This window comes from Anolis carolinensis, unplaced genomic scaffold, assembly GCF_035594765.1.
Source record: "Anolis carolinensis isolate JA03-04 unplaced genomic scaffold, rAnoCar3.1.pri scaffold_8, whole genome shotgun sequence".
Classification (NCBI taxonomy): Eukaryota; Metazoa; Chordata; class Lepidosauria; order Squamata; family Dactyloidae; genus Anolis; species Anolis carolinensis.
In genome coordinates, this window is record NW_026943819.1 from 29,287,415 (window position 1) to 29,309,732 (window position 22,318).

At 44.4% G+C, this 22,318-nt stretch overlaps 2 protein-coding genes across 3 annotated transcripts in view; one reads left to right on the forward strand and one right to left on the reverse strand.

The window, feature by feature from the left end:
* The window catches only part of xpo7 (exportin 7), a 36,440-nt gene extending 29,954 nt beyond the window's left edge, over positions 1–6,486 (reverse strand). For both annotated transcript variants that reach the window (XM_062961195.1, XM_062961194.1), the window contains exon 1: positions 6,327–6,486. In XM_062961195.1, coding sequence (XP_062817265.1) covers positions 6,327–6,344 — 18 coding nt within the window. In that variant the 5' untranslated portion in view covers positions 6,345–6,486. The remainder of the gene's footprint in view (positions 1–6,326) is intronic.
* Positions 6,487–6,645: 159 nt separating this feature from the next.
* On the forward strand, positions 6,646–19,319 carry dok2 (docking protein 2). The gene is made up of 5 exons (XM_062961198.1): positions 6,646–8,343; positions 9,112–9,391; positions 10,680–11,082; positions 15,890–16,068; positions 17,806–19,319. Exons 2-5 carry the CDS (start codon positions 9,329–9,331, stop codon positions 18,628–18,630), a joined length of 1,470 nt encoding a protein of 489 aa, XP_062817268.1. The 5' UTR covers positions 6,646–8,343; positions 9,112–9,328; the 3' UTR covers positions 18,631–19,319.
* The last annotated feature ends 2,999 nt before the right edge of the window (positions 19,320–22,318 follow it).

Sequence of the window (22,318 nt, forward strand, 5' to 3'; positions counted from 1 at the left end):
AAATTGACAAATCAAAGAGAACAACATATGGGGACATCTGAAAGTGAAGCATCATTCACAGCTATGCCTTCACCTGAGCTGCATTAGCAACTGACAGAATAACCATGCATGGAGTGCTTCTTTACACTTATAGTATGATCAAACTATGACTACATAGGGAAATGCATGAAAGCAAAGCTTCCCCGTCTCCAGACAGTTTAAATCTGCAGGCTTACTTTTTCCATTGTAAATTGAACAAGCAGATTTTGACACCTATCAAGGAAGAATTCATTTCAGCAAGGATTTACTATGCAGGTGCTAGGACTGAACAAGTCTCTCAATTCACATTAATACAAGGCAAACATGTAGTGCACAAAGCCTTTAGCTGAGCCACTTAAAAAACTTGGGAGCCTCTCTCATTTTCAAGTATTATCCACCAGAGTCAAGTGCAGCAGTTTACTGCCCCAAAGGCCAGAAGCACCTGTCTGTACGAACCGCTGGCTCAGCAATCTTTTCCAGGGTGCTAAAATGCAAGGTGAGTAAATCACAATATGACAAGAGCCCATATCTTCACGCAAACAGTGTTTCCTGCCAGAGGGAAAGATACGGAACAGGGAAAGCCAGAGAAGATCCACAGAAAGGACTGAAAGGATGCAGCCACAAAGGGAATGAAAAATGCATACACATGGGACTCACAAAACGATGTGTCCCGCAGAATCTGGTTCACAAAACAGACCACCTTTGCTTGCAATATGCAAGAATATTAGTCTTCTAAATTTGAGGCATAAGCTGGGTGTTTGGGCTTCTGGAAAAATACCTGAAATTAAACCCAATAGAAGTGCTGCAACTGCCACCCTCCCCTTCCTCCTGCCTACAATCTAAATTCTAGTACTAAGGATTCGGAAGCCCATTTCAATCCAAAAATTCCAGCAACTTCCCTTTCAACCACATTAGGAGGAAGACAAAAATACTTTGGCATGCTTTACTGCAAGTACTGTGGGCATGTGGCATTCATTGTATGTTCCCAAAAACACAACAACAGAAAAAACAGTATTTCAAAAGTTTATATGGAGGTGGTGGGACTTTTCTACCATGGCTGATTGGATAAGGAGATGCAGTTGCCATCTTCCAAAGGAAGATCTGTTTTTCCAGATTTGGCTAAATCATAAAGCACAACTTTTGGCTTGTGGTGGCAAGCACACATGATCAAAGATCAAGTTGTCATCAGCTACCCTCCCACAATGATTTTTACCACATTCTCAGGGCAAGTGAATGTGCCCAGGAAAGGGGACTGTCTGTCTCACACCTGAGTTCTATTGATTGCATCCCACCAAAGAATGCTGGACTCAATTCAATCCTGAGGATAGTTCTCATCTTCTTTAGTATACTCACCATGACTTCACATAGATTAAAACCAATGTCTCCTGTGATAACATCATCCACCACATGACTGAGATCAAGCCAAGCCAGTCAAGATCTCAATGATGTTCCACAAAGTTTGCAAGCATGTGTTCAACAAAACCACATGCTATAAAGGATGGAAAAATGCTTCAATATCACAACTCAATCTACACCCACACCCATACACGAGAACCAACATCAACTGCTCCAGGCAAAAGGTTGCTGCTTTACTGCATGACTTGGAATAATTTTAGCCATCAGCCCAGGCACCTTCATTTAATACTATACAGGCAGCCCCGAAGTTATGAATAAGATCAGTTCTGTAGATTGGTTCTTAAGTTCTATCTAAGTTGAAACAGGTACTTTTAAAAGTGTAACTCATATGGATGTATGTGTGTCTATGTATACATAATACAGACACAGACATATACGGTTTATATATATAAACTTTGGATAGCATTGAGAAAGGCTAACACCCCTGTGATGTTTATTTTGCAGTCTGTGCCCCTGTTCAGAAGATTTTACCTCACTTTGTCCCTGTGATCACTGGATTTTGAAAAACTGGCTTGTTGTGGAAACAAATATTGGTGAGAAAGCTTCAGTACAGACACCTTTTCCCCATGACAATGCTTTCAGGAGTGAATTTCTCTTCTGAGGAAAATATTTCCCTCACTTCCTGTTGTCTTACCCACATTCTTAATTATGAGTCAGGCATAAGATGGATTTTGTAACTCTGGGACTGCCTATACAAATGGCAGAGATCTCTGCTTGGTGGTAGAACCCTCAATATCTGTAACAACGGAGATCCACAAATTGTGGTGGAACAGACCTCCCCACTTGTGCCCTTGATGAAGGTCTTTTGCAGATCAGGCTAGACCAGTGGTTGTCAACTTACGGGTTGCCAGATGTTTTGGTCTTCAACTCCCAGAAAACCTAACAGCTGGTAAACTGGCTGGGATTTCTGGGAGTTGTAGGCCAAAACACCTGGGGACTCACAGGTTGAGGACCACTGGGCTAGACAGAAAGAGGCAAATTGTCTGCCATAATGCAGCTTCCTCTGTGCTAAACAAACCCACATAAAAAAACAGATGTTTGGTTGCTATTATAAGTATCTGAGAAAGAACTGACTTCATGCATTGCCTAGTTAGATATTTACGTTGTGACAAAAGACCCCCCAAAGACTCCATTTGAAAGAATTATCGTGAGCTAAAATTTCAGTCTAACCAAGCCAGCACCAATTTAGATTGACAGTAAACTAAAGACACAGATTCACCACAACCTCATTTCACTTGCTTGGTATCTCGAAAAAAAAAAAGTGTTGGCTACTATAGGTACTATAAGAGCCAAGTTGTTGGGGGGGGGGGGGGGTTGTCTATGTGTGTCAGCCACATCTATTCTGCTTCTTGTTAATGACCATTTGCAATTCTGGCAGAGGCAGGTATTACATATCCATATAGGAAGGTTTGGCAGTTTCTGGTTCCCCGGGACGGCTTGCAAAGGCGTTTCAAAACATCCCTTGATCATCATAGAAAAGACAATACTGAGGGAGACTTTGCTTCCCCATATTAAGTGAGGGGGCACTTCAGCTCCCACCTGAACTTGCAAGACTACTCTCTATAGTTGTGTTGGCCTGTAAATAAACAGCTCACCCTTGTGGCTCACAGAGGAAGTACTGTACCAAAAACCATGGCTGGGAAAATAACAAGAGCAAAGTCGGCAAAACGACATTTAAGATTCGCCTGGCACTCACTTCGCTTACTATCTTTGTTGCCACCCAAACCCCAAGGAGACTGAGAAAAGAGGGGCAGCCTGGCTGGGAAAAAGAGCTCACAGCAGCAAGGAAAAGCAGAGGGAAGTGGGCGATGCAGTCCATTCCTCCTAAAGCCACCAGTGGATCCAGCAGGCAGCCTCTTGACAGGCACTGGACATTGCTATCCAGTGGAGAGAACACTAATTATGTAATAGAGGGAGGGAAGGAGAGATGAGGTGTATCTGCTCATGGGAACAATTCTTGCACTTGAAAAGTAAAGCAGTGTTTGATAATCAACAAGGGGAGGAAGACGGAAGAACATTGCCCCAGACTACCGAGTGCATTCACTTGGAGATAGAGGAAGAAATGGGGGTCTATGTGCAGGAGAAAGATGGTTCTCTCACATTTGATGTAAGAGGCCTTATTTGACAATTAACAAGAAGGTGGAGAGAAGAAGAGCACTCTCGAAATCCACTCTCATTATTAATGTAGGAGGCAGAGGAAGAAGAGGGGTTGTATCTGACTTTGCAATGATGTGGCACTGGGGGCTGCGTGGTGCTGGTGGGACAGGTGTGTTGCTTTTGTGACATGTGCTGGGGAAGGCATTTCATTTCATTGTGCAATAGCACAATGACAATAAAGCTATTTTATTCTATGTATTTATGTATACATTCAGTATGCATCCAGTGCTGCTTACGTGTCATTGGGACCTTGATATTCTGAGGTCCCTTCCACATGGCTGAATAAAATCCCCCATTTTCTGCTTTGGACTTTTCTGCCTTGATATTTTGGGTTATATGGCTGCGTGGAAGGACCCTGAGAGCTTTTATCCTAGAGCTGTGGTTACGTTGAACTGCATGACTTTGCATTGATGTGGCATTGGGGGCGGTGCGGTGATGGTAGGAGTGCGGAAGGATGTGTGTGTTGTTTTTGTGACGTGTGCTGGGGAAGGCATTTAATTCTATGGGATTTGTAGTTTGATGAGGCAATAAACACTCTTTGTCCATGAAGGCTTAAGACATATTATTATAATTATTATTTTAAAAACACAATTCCCACAGCACTGAGCCCTGGCAGTTAGAGTAGCGTCAAACTGCATTTAATTCTATGGTAAATATCTCACCAAACTACAACTCCCAGCACTGCCATAGCATTGAGGCTTGGCAGTTAAAAGTGGGGTCCAAACTGCACTCATTTTAAAGGCAAGACACTCTTAGACTTGGGAAAGAAAGCACTGTGTATGTGTGTATATATATACTACATACACACATAATTAAAATAAGCATACAATGTAAATGTTTGTTTTGGGACTTCTATTATATTTTCAAGCTGCTGAGAGTTCATTAACATTTCTAATATATTATCTGGCTTTAGAGTACAACAGATAAGAGAATCAGAGATTCTAAGTTAGTATCAGGCTCCTTCCACACAGCTGAATAAAATCACACAATAACTGCTTTGAACTGAAATATATGGCAGCGTGGACTCAGGGCCCTTCCAGACAGGCCCTATATCCCAGGATTTGATCCCAGATTTTCTGCTTCAAAATGGATTATATGAGTATGCATTGCCAGATAATCTGGGATAAACAAAAGCCTGGGATCAGATCCTGGGATATAGGGCCTGTCTGGCAGGGCCCTCAGATAACCCAGTTCAAAGCAGACATTGTAGATTATCTGACTTGATATTCTGGATTATATGGCTGTGTAGAAAGGCCTTCAGATAACCCAGTTCAAAGCAAATATTGTGGGATTTTCTTGATATTCTGGGTTATATGGCTCACACTGCCATATATCCCAGTTCAAAGCAGATAAAATAATTTTATTCACCTGTGTGGAAGGGGTCTCAGATAACGCAATTCACAGCAGATATTGTGGGTTATTCTGACTTGATGTTCTCGGTCATTTGAGTGTGTAAAAGGGCCATACATTTCCTCTTTGCCTGCTGCTTTGTAGGATCCTCTGCAGATATTTCTATAACCAGCTTAACTTTATTTTATTGTTAAGTTGTTGGATCACTGGCTGCCATTCTTTAACAAAACCCAGTTGTTCTCCTCTTCAGAGTACAGTTGTTTTAGTGCCCTTCCACACAGCCCTATATCTCAGAATATCAAGACAGAAAATCCCACATTTTCTGCATGGAACTGCAATATATGGCAGTGTGGACTCACGATGACCCAGTTCAAATGAGATATTGTGGGATTTTCGGCACTATTTTGATAAGGAGGAGCCACGGAATGCTTTCGTAAACATGGGAGAGGGGTGCATTTAAGGCCCTTCCACACAGCCATATAACCCAGAATATCAAAGCAGAAAACCCCACAATATCTGCTTTGAAGTCGATTATTTGAGTCTACACTGCCCTATATTCCAATTCAAAGCAGAATATTTTTATTTTATTAAGTTGTGTGGAAGGGGTTTTATTCTGCCTTGATGTTCTGGGTTATATGGCTGTGTGGAAGGGCCCTCCGTTTCCTCTTTGCCTGCTGCTTTGTAGGATCCTCTGTAGATATTTCTATAACCAGCTTAACTTTACTTTATTGTTAAGTTGTTGGATCACTTGCTGCCATTCTTTAACAAAACCCAGTTGCTCTCCTCTTGAAAGTACAGTTGTTTTATTCATTATTAGCAAGTCAATGAAGTATATGCTAGATACTGGAAAAGCCCAGAATTATCTGACATAGAAGAATGGGGGAAGGAAGCACTGTTTTGACAAGAAGGAGCCACGGAGTGCTTTCGTAAACATGGGAGAGGGGTGCATTTAAGGCCCTTCCACACAGCCATGTAATCCAGAATATTAAAGCAGAAAACCCCACAATATCTGCTTTGAAGTAGATTATCTGAGTCCACACTGCCCTATATTCCAGTTCAAAGCAGAATGTTTTTATTTTGTTCAGCAATGTGGAAGGGGCCTCAGACGCAAACGGGACACGTGAAGGCGCGGAGCCAGGCCTACACGGGCCGCAGGGCCTGGGAACTTTCCTGCAGCTTCGGCCCGGCCTCCAGGACACCCAGGCGCCCCTTTCCTTCGGCCTGGCCCGCTTCCTCGAGGAGGCAGGCCCAGTCCCTGCAGGCCCGAAGCAGCAGGCCGCCTTTCCCGGGCGAGGCCTCCCCGCAGGCGCCGGGCTCCGGCCTGGGCCTTCCCGCGAGGCGGCCCCTTCCCCGGCCGGCCCGGCCCGCCTCCCTCGCCGCCTCACCTGCACATGATCCGCCATTTTGCTCCATTCATGTTCTGCTCTCGCTCGCTCGCTCTCGCCGCCGCTGCGGCCTGCCCCCAAGCCGAGGCTGCCGCGCCTGCGCAGTGGCGCCCGCCTCCCCACGCAATTGGCGTAAGCGGCGCTGATAGGGCGAGCGAGGAAGGCCGGCGCCGCCGCATGGGCTTTTAGTGAATGGCGGAGGGAGAGGCCGGCGCTCGGAGGTGACGTCACACACGTGCGCGCCCGTGGGCGCCCGAGCAGGGAGGGAGAGGAGCGGGGCTTTGTTTACATGGTTCTTAAAGGGGACGCGGCACCGTTTCGTGCGGAAAAGGGGTGGGAGCCTGTCCCTCCAGTTGGACCTCCCTTGGAACGGGCTTGCGCCTTTAAGGCCCTTCCTGGGACCCTTGGGCCAGGGGCAGGCCCCTTCCACACTGCCTTATAAAACCCGCATTATCTGCTTTGAACTGGGTTATATAAGACCCTTCCACGCAGCCATACAACCCAGAAGATCAAGCCAGACAATCCACAATATCTGCTTTCAACTGGGTTGTCTGAGTCCACACTGCCATGGATTTTATACAACTGTGAAGAGCCCTAAACTGCCATATAAAATACACATTATCTGTTTTGAACCGGATTATATGAGGCCCCTTCTGCACTGCCATATAATCCATATTATCTGCTTTGAACCGGATTACACGAGGCCCCTTCTACACTGCCATATAATCCATATTATCTGCTTTGAACCGGATTATATGAGGCTCCTTCTACTCTACCATATAACCCACATTATCTGCTTTGAACCGGATTATATGAGGCCCCTTCTACACTGCCATATAATCCATATTATCTGCTTTGAACCGGATTATATGAGGCTCCTTCTACTCTACCATATAACCCACATTATCTGCTTTGAACCGGATTATATGAGGCCCTTTCTACACTGCCATATAATCCATATTATCTGCTTTGAACCAGATTATATGAGGCTCCTTCTACTCTACCATATAACCCACATTATCTGCTTTGAACCGGATTATATGAGGCCCCTTCTACACTGCCATATAATCCATATTATCTGCTTTGAACTGGATTATATGGGGCCCCTTCTACACTGCCATATAACCCACATTATCTGCTTTGAACCAGATTATATGAGGCCCCTTCTACACTGCCATATAATCCATATTATCTGCTTTGAACCGGATTATATGAGGCTCCTTCTACTCTACCATATAACCCACATTATCTGCTTTGAACCGGATTATATGAGGCCCCTTCTACACTGCCATATTATCCATATTATCTGCTTTGAACCGGATTATATGAGGCCCCTTCTACACTGCCATATAATCCATATTATCTGCTTTGAACCGGATTATATGAGGCTCCTTCTACTCTACCATATAACCCACATTATCTACTTTGAACCGGATTATATGAGGCCCCTTCTACACTGCCATATAATCCATATTATCTGCTTTGAACCGGATTATATGGGGCCCCTTCTACACTGCCATATAACCCACATTATCTGCTTTGAAACTGTTTATATGAGGCTCCTTCTACACTGCCATATGGCCATCTTTCAGGGGTGCTTTGAATGTGATTTTCCTGCTTCTTGTCAGAATGGGGTTGGACTGGATGGCCCATAAGACCTTGTCCAACTTTTTGATTTTATGATAGAATAAACTGTTTAAATCCCTTTAAAAAACAGAAGACAGAAATCCAAACATTTCTGGATTTCAGGCCAGTGTGAAACAGATTGGCTCCAAATCGGTCCCCGCAGAAAATGAACCATTCTTCAGAGCACTTGCATCCCTCACATGCTTATATTTTCTTTTCTCTTTTACTGCAGCATTTGGTTGTATTGGAGCCCCCGGTGGTGCAGCGGGTTACACCACTGAGCTGCTGAACTTGCTGACTGAAAACTCTGCAGTTCAAATCCAGGGAGCAGAGTGAGCTCCTGCCATTAGCCCCAGCTTCTGCCAACCTAGCAGTTCGAAAACATGTAAATGTGAGTAGATCAATAGGTACTGCTTCTGCGGGAAGGTAACAGCACTCCATACAGTCATGCCTATGGCCACATTACCTAAGAGGTGTCTACGGACAACACCGGCTCTTTGGCTTAGAAATGGAGATGAGCACCAAACCCCAGAGTCAGACATGACTGGACTTAATGTCAGGAGAAACCTTTATCTTAGTTGTGTTAAGTTGGGTATGAAATCTGCTTTGGGAGCATCACCTTTGCACGAATGATATTTGTATTTATTTATTTATTTATTTATTTACAGTATTTATATTCCGCCCTTCTTTCTCACCCCGAAGGGGACTCAGGGCGGATTACAATGAACACATATATGGCAAACATTCAATGCCAACAGACAAACAACATACATTAGACAGACTCAGAGGCATTTTTAACATTTTTCCAGCTTCACGATTCCGGCCACAGGGGGAGCTGTTGCTTCACCGTCCAGTAGTGGCTGTACTTCCTCATTCCTTTCCTCGTGTTTTGCTGGCAGTTTTATGGTGTTGTAAATTAGCCTCCCGCATAAAGCGTCCCTAAATTTCCCTAATTGACAGGTGCAACTGTCTTTCGGGGCTGCATAGGTCAACAGCAAGCCGGGGCTATTAATGGTCGGAGGCTTAATCCAACCTGGGCTTCGAACTCATGACCTCTCGGTCCGTAGTGATTTATAGCAGCTGGTTACTACCCAGCTGCGCCACAGCTGGCTAGTAACCAGCTCAGTTGTATATGAACTTTATGTGTGTGTTTCTGCAGGGACCAGTTGATGCCTCTGTTTTTGTCCTTTTGGGTGAGGTTGCAACCACAGGAAGCTGACGCCAAAGCCTGCTTTAAAGGGCGGAAAAGTGAGCGAGAGAAGAGCTGATGTATTTGCACGTCATTGAGAGCACAACTGGCAAAAGCTGGGAACGGAAGAGAGAAGGACGGGAGAAAGAGGCTCTGGCCAAGTGGACCTCTCGCCTCGTGCTCAAAGATGGAAGAAGCCGTGGTGAAGAAGGGCTTCCTCTACATGTATCAGCAGCAGACCTTTGGGAAGGTAAGGCCCAAAGTTTAGAGTTAGGGCTTTTGTTGGGAGTTTCATAAAGGGATCATGTGTTGGGCTCCATCATCCTTTGCTAAGATAGTAATCTTAGGTAATCACCTGCACTTTGAATTGGACCCAGAAACTTGTCAGGAGCCAGTGGAGCTGCTTTAGGAGGAGCATGGTATGCTCTCTAAAGCTCAACCAGTTAGTAATTTGGCTGCCAACCTTTGCACGAACTGCGGTTTCTGAGTTGTCTTCAAAGGCAGCCCCATGTAGAGTGCATTAAAGCAGTCCATTCTGGATGTATTCCATGCCTCATGCTGGAATTACATTTCTTGTAATTGGAATCCATTGGTGATGTATATTGCATTGAATATTTGCCTTTATACTTGGACTCCATCCTGAGTCCCTTCGGGGAGATTGGGTGGGTTAGAAAATTTTATTGTTATTACCTATTGACACAAAGACATAGTATGATACAGCAAACAAGATAGACATGCTGGATTTCGTATTACAAAATCACAAGTCGAACACTTCCCAAGTGTTTAGGACTGTGTGATATATTTTTGGATGATATGCACAGATCCCAGTCAGGTGGCCTTTTGCAGTTGACAGATCGTGGTTTTGTCAATGTTTATTGTTTCCAAATGCCGGCTGAGATCTTTTGGCACGGTACCCAGTGTGCCAATCACCACCGGGACCATCTGCACTGGTTTATGCCAAAGCCTTTGCAGTTCGATCTTGAGGTCCTGATAAACGGCTGAGTTTTTCCTGTTGTTTTTCATCAATTCGGCTGTCACTTGGTATGGCGACATCGACAATCCAAACTTTTTTCATTTCCACAACAGTGAGGTCTAGTGTGTTTTGTTGTTGTTATTGTTGTTATTGTTGTTGTTGTTGTTGTTGTTTTTATTATTATTATTAGGTTCTAGGGTGCATCTACACAGTGCAATTAATGCAATGGACACCACTTTGATTGCCTGGCTCATTGCATGGTATTCTTGGAGCTGTACTTGCCACTCTTTGACAGTGAAAGCTATAAAACCTTGCAAAACCACAACTCCCGGGATTACTGAGAACTGAGCCATAGTAAAGTGGTGTCAAACTGCATTTATTTTACAGTGTGGATGCATTCCTAGTTTTCGGAGTAGTAGAAAACAAGCTCATTCCTCTTTGGATATTGAAAGATGACTTGCATGTCACTTCTTCGGTTTCCTCTCCTCAAGTCTGAGTATGAAGGCGAATGAGAGTCAAGGAACATTTCCACGTGGAAACTTGGTTGGCTTTTTTGTCTCCCCAGAAATGGCGGAAGTTCTGGGGCGTTTTGTACCGGGGGAGCAGCCGTAGCTCATCCCGCCTGGAGCTCCTCGGATGCAAGCTGCCTCCGTCCGCAGGAAAAACCAAGAAGAAGGAGACCACCAGCCGGCGCCTGATCCACCTGAGGGACTGTGTCTATGTGGCCGAAACGGCCAAAGACAACGAGTGCCTCAAGGAGACCACCCCATTCCTCCTGGAGACCACCGAGAAGTGCTATCTTCTGGCTGCCGAGAGTGCCGAGGCCACAGCCTGGATCCTGGCACTATGTGAACATGCCTTTAAGAGGAATAGTGAGTTGGAGAAGGACGGACTGGAAGGCAAGGCTCTCTCTTCCCTTTCTTCCCTTTCCATGGTGGAGAATCCTCTGTACAGCCCAACATGCAAAGGTAGGAGAGGAGGGGCACCAGATATTGTGGGATGGGGGGCAGAGAGGGCAAGGGATGTTGGCCACCTCTCTCCAATATTATGGGTCAAGTATCTGATGTGCCAGACCATCTAGACCAGTGATGGCCAACCTATGACACACGTGTCAGCACTGACACGCCTAGCCATTTTTGCTGACACGCTGCCGCATAGATTGATTCAATGACGAATTTCATTTGTGACCAGATTTGGTGTGATTTGGTCCAGTGGTTTTGTTGCTTACTCCACGGGAATTATGCACATTACATTATATATATATATCCTGGCGACCAACAAAACAACAAAACTAAACACCCCACAACCTCAAAAATTGACAGCACAACCCCTCATCCATGCCTCTAGGTTGATACAACAAAAAGAAAAGAAAAATGAAGTCCTAATTAGAGGGAGAGGAATAATTGTTTTTATCCAATTGCTGCCAGTTAGAAGGCTAAGCTCTGCCCACTTGGTCTCCTAGCAACCCACTCAGCCCAGGGGATAGGCAAAGTTAGGTCTCACTTAGGCCTCTTCCACACTGCCTATAAAATACAGACACCACCAGACAACGCCACAGCAACGTGTGGCCGGGCACAGCTAGTATATATATAAAAAGAGTGATGGCATCATGGCGACCCACAAAACAACAAAACTACAGGCCCTCCAACCTCGAAATTTGACAACACAACCCATCATCCACGCCTCTAGGTTGATACAACAAAAAGAAAAGAAAAATAAAGTCCTAATTAGAGAGAGAAGAATAATTGCTTTTATCCAATTGCTGCCGAAATTTCATTACCTATATATATATATATATAAAATATCATTCTACTATTATTGTAGTATATTATTATATTATTACTATTATATTATTATTATTATTATATTATTCATTATTCATGACTACATTGAAACTAGAATAGAGAGAAATCAGCGTGGAAGCTGCAAGAGGTACCATAGATTGTTGTACATGGAAATAATGGTAGTAAATCGTTTTTGATTTATTAAATACAGTTATATATTACAATTATATATTTTTGTTATTTAAACTATATATATTGTGGAATTATAGGTTTTTTCTCTCTCTCGAAGTGACACACCACCCAAGTCATGCTAGGTTTTTTGGTGAATTTTGACACACCAAGTGCAAAAGGTCACTCATCATTGATCTAAAGCAGGGGTCCCCAAACTAAGGCCCGGGGGCCGGATGCGGCCCATCGAAGCCATTTATGCGGCCCATCGAAGCCCCCACGGCACGAGGGCAGAAGGGGGTTGGGCTAAATGACCCAAGGGGTCTCTTCTTCTCTTACAACCCTTATTAATTATTATTATTAATTATTATTATTATTATTATTATTATTATTATTATTATTATTATATTGTATGATACAGCAAATAAGATAGATATGCTGGATTTCATATCACAAAATCACATTATTATTATTATTATTAACATTGAGGCTGGGTGGCCATCTGTCAGGGGTGCTTTGCTTGTGCTTTTGGTGCACAAATGCAGAAGGGGGTTGTACTAAATGGCCCAAGGGGTCTCTTCCAACCCTCTTTATTAATAATAATAATAATAATAATAATAATAATAATTAACATTGAGGCTGGGTGGCCATCTGTCAGGGATGCTTTCCTTGTGCTTTCGGTGCACAAAGGCAGAAGGGGATTGGACTAAATGGCCCAAGGGGTCTCTTGTAATCCTCTTTATTATTATTATTATTATTATTATTATTATTATTATTATTATTATTAACATTGAGGCTGGGTGACCATCTGTCAGGGATGCTTTGCTTGTCCTTTTGGTGCACAAAGGCAGATTGGGGTTGGACTAAATGGCCCAAGGGGTCTCTTGTAATCCTCTTTATTATTATTATTATTATTATTATTGACATTGAGGCTGGGTGGCCATCTGTCAGGGATGCTTTGCTTGTGCTTTCGGTGCACAAAGGCAGAAGGTGATTGGACTAAATGGCCCAAGGGGTCTCTTGTAATCCTCTATTATTATTATTGTTAATAATAATAATAATAATTATTATTATTATTATTATTATTGCCCAGTGGCCAACTATAGTCCGGCCCTCCAACAGTCCAAAGGATCGTGAACTGGCCCCGTGTTTAAAAGTTTGGAGACCCCTGATCTAGAGCTTGTACCACAGTTTTGGTGAGGGAGTGGCTCTCAACTTTCCTAATGCCGCGACCCCTGAATATAGTTCCTTATGTTGTGGTGACCCCCAACCTGCTGCTGTCCCTTTTGCCAGCCATGGTTGTCTTTCCCATGGTTATCTCATGATATAGGGGACGTTTTATTCTTGTTATGGACCCCGTGTGCCTTTGAGTCATTTCTAAACTTCTCCCCTCCCTGCCCCCCTCAAAAGTGTGGATGAAAAGGTCAGGTGTGAGGTGCTGGACCTCTTTCCTGCTTGAGCCGAGCGATGTGCTTTGGCCAAAGCCGGCCAGAGACCCGGCTCCTGCATCCGCCTTCCCTTGACCGCTTCCTGCCTTGTGGCTTTGCAAGACGGAGCCTCCTTCTGCAGATAACTCGTGGCTCCTCTGCCTCGCATTCAGACGGTGCTTATCACTTCTTCCGCCTCTCTTTCCCTTGCCCCCCCCCCTTTAAAAAAAACATTGAAGTTTTACCTTATAGGATAGAGTAAATTAACATCGAAAGAGTGAGAACATTTGATTGTATAGAAAATAGGAAAACAGGTTTAAAAAGGATCAAAAAGGGAGAGAGAGAAAAAAAAAAAGAGAGAAAAGGCCTGGGCTGTGGCGCAGGCTGGAAAGCAAGCCAGCTGCAACAAATCAACAAATCACTCTGACCAAGAGGTCATGAGTTCGAGGCCAGCCCGGTGCCTGCGTCTTGTCTCTGTCTCTGTTCTATGTCAAGGCAATGAATGTTTGCCTTTATGTGTGCAATGTGATCCGCCCTGAGTCCCCTTCGGGGTGAGAAAGAAGGGCGGAATATACATGCTGTAAATAAATAAATAAATAAACAAACAAACCAAAAAAACAAAAACAAAGCTAGAATGTCCATCTATATATATAAAAGAATGATGGAATCCTGGCGACCGACAAAACAACAAAACTACAGGCCCCCCAACCTCGAAATTTGACAATACAACCCATCATCCACGCCTCTAGGTTGATACAACAAAAAGAAAAGAAAAATAAAGTCCTAATTAGAGAGAGAGGAATAATTGTTTTTATCCAATTGCTGCCAGTTAGAAGGCTAAGCTCTGCCCACTTGGTCTCCTAGCAACCCACTCAGCCCAGGGGACAGGCCAAGTTAGGCCTCACTTAAGCCTCTTCCACACTGCCTATAAAATACAGACACCACCAGACAATGCCACAGCAACGCGTGGCCGGGCACAGCTAGTATTTATATAAAAAAGAAAAAAAACCCTGAACAAATGGCGATATAAAAATGCAAAAGTACTTGGCAAAGAAACACACCAAAAAGCAAAAGCAAAAAAGCATTAGCACTGGCATTAAACACTTCAAATAGAATCCCCCCTTTAATCCAACCCCATAACTTAGGAAGCAATGCCTGATGCCTGCACAGGCACCAGGAAGAGACTTCATTACATTTACCATATATACTCGAGTATAAGCCGACCCGAATATAAGCCAAGGCACCTAATTTTACCACAAAAACTGGGAAAACATATAAGCCGAGGGTGGTAAATTATTATTATTATTATTATTATTATTATTATTATGCCCTGTCTCCATGCTGTGCAGTCTTGGGGGTTATAGTTTTCTAAGGTCCATACCCTTCTCTGTGGGGCAGAGAGAGAGAGTGCATCACCACTTTCCCTCCCTCTCTTCCTGCTTCCGGAATTGAAGACACCTAACAGGGGTGAGGAATGGTCGGCAATACCTAGCAATTAAAGTGTGATGGCAAATGTACTGACAGAAAGCCGAGAGCCACTGATAATAATAATAATAATAATAATAATAATAATAATAATAATAATAATAATAATAATAATTTTATTCTTATACCCCGCCCCATCTCCCCGAAGGGACTTCTTTGATCCAATCTTTCAGAAATTGTTTCATTCTTTCCGCCAGTACATTAGTAAATATTTTATAATCAATATTTAAGAGGGAAATCAGTCTGTAGTTTTTTACATTCGTCGGATCTGTCTTTTCTTTGTGTATTATTGTTATATTGGCCTCTTTCCATGAGTTTGGTCATTTTTCTTGGTTGAGAATGTTGTTCATCAATTCCTTAAGGTAAGGGAGTAGTTCTTCTTCGAATGTTTTATAATATGCAACCGAGAATCCATCCGGACCTGGTGCTTTATTTGAGTCCATCCTTCTAATTGCCATCTTTATCTCTCGTTCGTTGATTGGTTTGTTCAAATATTCTCTTTGTTCGTCGGTGATCTTCTGTAGTCTTTTTCCTCCCAAATATTCGGGGCCAGGCCCGAATAGGACAATAAAAACAAGACAAGAAACCAATAAAACCAATAATCAAACCATAAAAACAAGTCATAAAAACCACATACAAGTTAAAATGTTAAAATCATGAATAAGGTTCAAAGAATCTAGGCCAAAGTGCTAAGAGTGCAAATAAATCATATTCACATATGATTAAATCATATTTACATATAATACATTTAACGGTGTGATGGAGGTAGGGAAACCATCCCTTTCATTCCAACGCTGAGTCAGACTGAGCTCTACACTTTCCAGCTTCAATGTGATGAAGTGGCAGGTGGTCATACCTGTGTGCCAGAATGACACAAGCAGAGCTTTCTCTCCCAATCTGCTTCCTGGCAGGAGAGAGCAAGACCTTTCCCGTGACCGTCAGAGCCACGCCGGCCTCGGAACGCATCCAGCTGTGGGGCAGGTTCCTTCTCTCGGCTCAAGCGGAAGCCCTGGACCTGTGTAGCGTCCAGGGGGGCATTGCCCTCCACACCTGGCCTTATAGATTCCTGCGCAGATTTGGCCATGATAAGGTAAGGCTTGGGGGGGGGGGGGACGACAACTGGGCGTGTTGGCTCTCGTGGTCTCTGCAAAAGGCAAGGGAGATACTGAAATGGCAGACAAAGGTTTGAGGTAATGAGACAAAGAGAGTTCCAATTGCCAATTGTAATCTATATATATATATATAAAAGGGTAATGGCATCACGGCACTGGACAAAACAACTAAACTAAACGCCCCACAACCTCGAAATTTGACAACACAACCCATCATCCACGCCTCTAGGTTGATACAACAAAAAGAAAAGAAAAATAAAGTCCTAATTAGAGAGAGAGGAAGAATTGCTTTTATCCAATTGCTGCCAGTTAGAAGGCTAAGCTCCTCCAACTTGGTCTCCTAGCAACCCAATAAAAATAATTAAAAACACTAAAAAATTAATACAATAAAATATTATAATAACAGAAAATAACTAAAAATAATACAAGAAAATAATAAAATATAATAAATAAAAATATAACTTACAATAAAATTAATAAAAAATTGCAAATAACGTCAAATAAAAATTACACAACAATTTTTAACCAATACCACCACCACTTTGCCACAGCAACGTGTGGCCAGGCACAGCTAGTATATATATAAAAGAGTGATGGCATCATGGCAGCGGACAAAACAACAAAAGTAAACACCCCACAACCTCGAAAATTGGCATCACAACCCCTCATCTATGCCTCTAGGTTGATACAACAAAAAGAAAAGAAAAATAAAGTCCTAATTAGGGGAAGAGGAATAATTGTTTTTATCCAATTGCTGCCAGTTAGAAGGCTAAGCTCCGCTCACTTGGTCTCCTAGCAACCCACTCAGCCCAGGGGACCCTTTACCTTAACTACCACCAATTCTTCAATACTTTATTTCCCATACCACCATACTTCGCCACAGCCACGCGTGGCCGGGCACAGCTAGTAATAATAATAAAATAATAAAACTTTATTTATACCCCGCCACCATCTCCCCAATGGGGACTCGGGGCGGCTTACATGGGGCCATGCCCAGGACAATACAATATAACCATATCATAATGCAATTAAATAATACAATACATAAAATAAACAGTACAACATAAGGTCAAAACAGCAGTATAACAAGGGCGGGCCGCATGAACACTAAATTAAAAAACTAAATTAAAAATTAAAAAAAATTAAAAATTAAATTGTACGCCGCCCTGAGTCCCTCCGGGTGAGAAGGGCGGGATAGAAATATTTGAAATAAATTTGAAATAAGTTCCGGTTGCTGTAGAAAAAGAATTTGACAGAATTTGACAGAAAAAGAAGTTCAATACACAGTAATGTTATGTTATCATTACTGTATTTACGAATTTAGCACCAAAATATCACGATATATTGAAAACATTAACTACAAAAACGCCTTGGTTAATCCAGAAACTTGGATAAACGAGGCTTGGATAAGTGAGACTCGACTGTACCTGCATTTCTCAGAATGTATCCCCCAACGACCTGTGTGCTTCCTCCTGTGTTGCAGGAGGCAGACCTGAGAGACAATGTGTATCTGTATGTACGTTTGTGTACATGTTTGCATGTGCAATATTTTGGTCAGTATCCTTGCTCCGGGCAATGTCTCCAATGCTGTTCTCTCCACGACCCTGCCCATTGTTGCTGGAATTTACCCAAGGAGGCCCAACATGTTTTGCAGTGTCCGATCAGGCTCCTTTCGCTGGACTTGAATCCGTGTCTCTCTGTGTTTCTCTTCCCAGACCATCTTCTCCTTTGAGGCTGGACGGAGGTGCTCTTCGGGCGAGGGCAGCTTTGAGTTTGTCACTCCGCAGGGCAAGGAGATCGTCCGGATCATCGAAGGTGCCATCGAAGTGCAGAAGAAGTCCATGTCGAACGACCCAACCTGGGAGGCTTCTGCTGGCGTCACTCTTCCTCCCAAGGCTTTCAACCAGCCCAGCTCTGAAGGAGGAAACTGGAAGACCAGAGCCACGGCACAGGACAAAGGGGCTCCGTTGACCTCTCAAGTCACTGGCACCAACATGATCCGTTCCTTGGAATCCATCTGGAAAGGGAAGCCAGGAAAGGATAGCGTGGTCTCACCCATTCTGCCCACCTGCTCCAAAAAGGTTCCACCCAGGCTTGATTTGTTCCCCAAGCAAGATCTCCAGAGTGGACCGAATGCACTGGAAGGGCCGGAAAAGGTGGCAGCAGACGAGTCAGAGTCGGAGGAGCCTTTCAATGCTGCTTCCAAGTCACCGGGAAACAGTATTTCCAGCCAGACCTCTCTTTTGTTTGGCAGGATGCAGAGGCCAAGTTTGGCTCCTACAAGCCTTGGATCAATGCATGTATATGATGACCCAGAGATCTCACCTCCCCTGGTTTACGATGAGCCCCAGGAGATCACAGGAGAGGCTTGGAAGCTGCGGGCCACGGCTGAGGATCCCGTGGGCCACGAATATCCCTACAGTCCGGGCCTGGATGACTACGCTGTGCCCAGGCTGCCCGGGCAAGGCATACAAGGAATTGTCCAATCGGCATGTGAGCACAGGATCCTAAGGTTCAAGGCTGAAAAGAACACAATGTGAGGGAGGAGGAAGAGGAAGAAGAAAAGGAGAGGACTCTGGCTGGAGAAGAGGCACAGAGTGTAATGTAGTATGAATTTTTGGTTTACAGATGATATGTTTAATTGTGTGTTTGTGTTTTAAAAGGGTAAGTAGTACAGTTTTTGCATCTCAGCACTCAGAGGCTGGTTGCCATGGAGAAGTAGGCGGAGCCAACTGCCATTTTGTTGAAGAAGTGCAGAGTTTAAAAAAAGGGATTCAGTCTGTGCTCTGATGAGGCACAGGGAAGATTGATCCTAGGCTGAGGGGATCAAGGAGACTCAATTGTTCATTTTGGCTGCAGGGAGGCGCACGCTTTCTGGGCCTGCACACCACACACACATGCATTCTCTTTCCAAGACAAGGAGGCAAGTTCTCATTCTTACTCTAGAGGAGGTGCTTGTTTGCTGGAAGGTGTGTGCATGCTTTCTGGGCCTGTACGCTACACTCACACTCTCTTTCCAAAACAAGGAAGCAAAACGCAAGTTCCCATTCTTACTCTAGAGTAGACGCTTGGCTGCAGGGAAGTGCATGCTTTCTAGGCCTGCATGCCACATACACATGTACTCTTTCCAAGGCAAGGAGGCAAGTTCTCATTTTTACTCTAGAGGAGACACTTGACTGCAGGGATTAGGTAGCAGAGAAGTGCGTGCTTTCTGGGCCTGCACGCCACACTCACAAAGCAAGGAAGCAAAATGCAAGTTCTCATTCTTACTCTAGAGGAGGTGCATGTCTGCAGGTAGGCGTGTGCATGCTTTCGGGGTCTGTACACCACACGCACACACTCTCTCCAAAGCAAGGAAGCAAAATGCAACTTCTCATTCTTGCTCTAGAGGAGGTGCATGTCTGCAGGTAGGCGTGTGCATGCTTTCTGGGTCTGTACACCACACGCACACACTCTCTTTCCAAAGCAAGGAAGCAAAATGTAAGTTCTCATTCTTACTCTAGAGGAGGTGCATGTCTGCAGGTAGGCGTGTGCATGCTTTCTGGGTCTGTACACCACACGCACACACTCTCTCCAAAGCAAGGAAGCAAAATGCAACTTCTCATTCTTGCTCTAGAGGAGGTGCATGTCTGCAGGTAGGCGTGTGCATGCTTTCTGGGTCTGTACACCACACGCACACACTCTCTCCAAAGCAAGGAAGCAAAATGCAACTTCTCATTCTTGCTCTAGAGGAGGTGCATGTCTGCAGGTAGGCGTGTGCATGCTTTCTGGGTCTGTACACCACACGCACACACTCTCTCCAAAGCAAGGAAGCAAAATGCAACTTCTCATTCTTGCTCTAGAGGAGGTGCATGTCTGCAGGTAGGCGTGTGCATGCTTTCTGGGTCTGTACACCACACGCACACACTCTCTCCAAAGCAAGGAAGCAAAATGCAACTTCTCATTCTTACTCTAGAGGAGGTGCATGTCTGCAGGTAGGCGTGTGCATGCTTTCGGGGTCTGTACACCACATGCACACACTCTCTCCAAAGCAAGGAAGCAAAATGCAACTTCTCATTCTTGCTCTAGAGGAGGTGCATGTCTGCAGGTAGGCGTGTGCATGCTTTCTGGGTCTGTACACCACACGCACACACTCTCTTTCCAAAGCAAGGAAGCAAAATGCAACTTCTCATTCTTGCTCTAGAGGAGGTGCATGTCTGCAGGTAGGCGTGTGCATGCTTTCTGGGTCTGTACACCACACGCACACACTCTCTTTCCAAAGCAAGGAAGCAAAATGTAAGTTCTCATTCTTACTCTAGAGGAGGTGCATGTCTGCAGGTAGGCGTGTGCATGCTTTCTGGGTCTGTACACCACACGCACACACTCTCTCCAAAGCAAGGAAGCAAAATGCAACTTCTCATTCTTGCTCTAGAGGAGGTGCATGGCTGCAGGTAGGCGTGTGCATGCTTTCGGGGTCTGTACACCACACGCACACACTCTCTCCAAAGCAAGGAAGCAAAATGCAACTTCTCATTCTTGCTCTAGAGGAGGTGCATGTCTGCAGGTAGGCGTGTGCATGCTTTCTGGGTCTGTACACCACACGCACACACTCTCTTTCCAAAGCAAGGAAGCAAAATGTAAGTTCTCATTCTTACTCTAGAGGAGGTGCATGTCTGCAGGTAGGCGTGTGCATGCTTTCTGGGTCTGTACACCACACGCACACACTCTCTTTCCAAAGCAAGGAAGCAAAATGCAACTTCTCATTCTTGCTCTAGAGGAGGTGCATGTCTGCAGGTAGGCGTGTGCATGCTTTCTGGGTCTGTACACCACACGCACACACTCTCTTTCCAAAGCAAGGAAGCAAAATGTAAGTTCTCATTCTTACTCTAGAGGAGGTGCATGTCTGCAGGTAGGCGTGTGCATGCTTTCTGGGTCTGTACACCACACGCACACACTCTCTCCAAAGCAAGGAAGCAAAATGCAAGTTCTCATTCTTACTCTAGAGGAGGTGCATGGCTGCAGGTAGGCGTGTGCATGCTTTCTGGGCCTGTACGCCACACTCAAACGCACTCTCTTTCCAAGGCAAGGAGACATGGAGCACCAATGTGCTCATAAAAAGCAGGCGAAGAGCCAGGATCGACTCCCACTTGCTTTCATGTCAAGCTGAGTTTCAAACAGAGAGGGCCCTTCCCGTTTACGTGCTCCTGAAGGCAACGAAAGTAATGAAAGAACGGATTAAATGAAGGAAAACGCTCTGCGCATAACTCTATGAGAGACCTCTGAGCCCAAGAAGCCAGAGCCAGCGCACTCTTGTCCACCGCTGGAGGGCAGCATCTGCCCATTGTCTACATGAAATGTGCTTCTGGCCATCAAGTGGCTCCATGGACAGGAATCCCCAGCCTGAAAAGATACAGGAGACATGACCCCATAATCCCCTCACTTTTTAAACAATGGGATTGGGAAATCTGGGAGAAAATAGGCAAGAACGAGGCAAGGAGTGTACACTAGATCCTATGGGAGTCACCTGTCTGTTTATTGCTTTGCAAAGCTGACAAGTAGAGAATAAAAGGGAATTCTGTCAATTATCTCTTGATGCAGTAAACACCTGGAATCTTTATTTGGAAGCAGAAAATGAAAGGAATGGTGGCAAAGTCCCTCTGGGCCAGTCTTGTAGGGCTGCCATAAGTCTGAAACGACTTGAAGGCACTCTTAGGGTGTGTAAAACCGACTAAAATCAGATTAAAATGTCAAGCAATAAGGATCAGTTTAAGTCACCTGAAAACATATTGTACAAATGGAGCAATTGGAACTCCAGTAGTTCAAGCAGACCTCTGTATTGCAACCAATTGGGAAAGAATAGTATGTCTGGATTGCTGTGAATTTTCAGGACCGGATTGTATAGCCATGTCCCAGAAGCATTCTCTACTGACGTTTCACCCACATCTATGGCAGGCATCCTTAGAGGTGAAACTACGCCAGTGGGGTTTATATGTCTGTGGAAAGTCCAGGGTGGGAGAAAGAAGTCTTGCAAATATGTTGTGTCGTTGTTTCAGGCTTGTCCCTGTTGTGAGCCGCCCCGAGTCCCTTCAGGGAGATGAGGCGGGATATAAAAATAAAGTTTATTATTATTTATTTGTGTGTTGGAGGCAAGTCTGAATGTTGCACTTGGCCAGCTTGATTAACATTGACTGGCCTTGCAGCTTCAAAGCCTGGCTGCTTCATATCTGGGAGAATCCCTTGTTGGAAGGT

Coding starts and splice junctions, on each gene's coding strand:
- dok2 (XM_062961198.1), top strand. CDS start 9,329: ATGGAAGAAGCCGTGGTGAAGAAGGGCTTCCTCTACATGTATCAGCAG. Junction 9,392..10,679: donor AGCAGCAGACCTTTGGGAAG/GTAAGGCCCAAA, acceptor TTGTCTCCCCAG/AAATGGCGGAAGTTCTGGGG. Junction 11,083..15,889: donor GTACAGCCCAACATGCAAAG/GTAGGAGAGGAG, acceptor GCTTCCTGGCAG/GAGAGAGCAAGACCTTTCCC.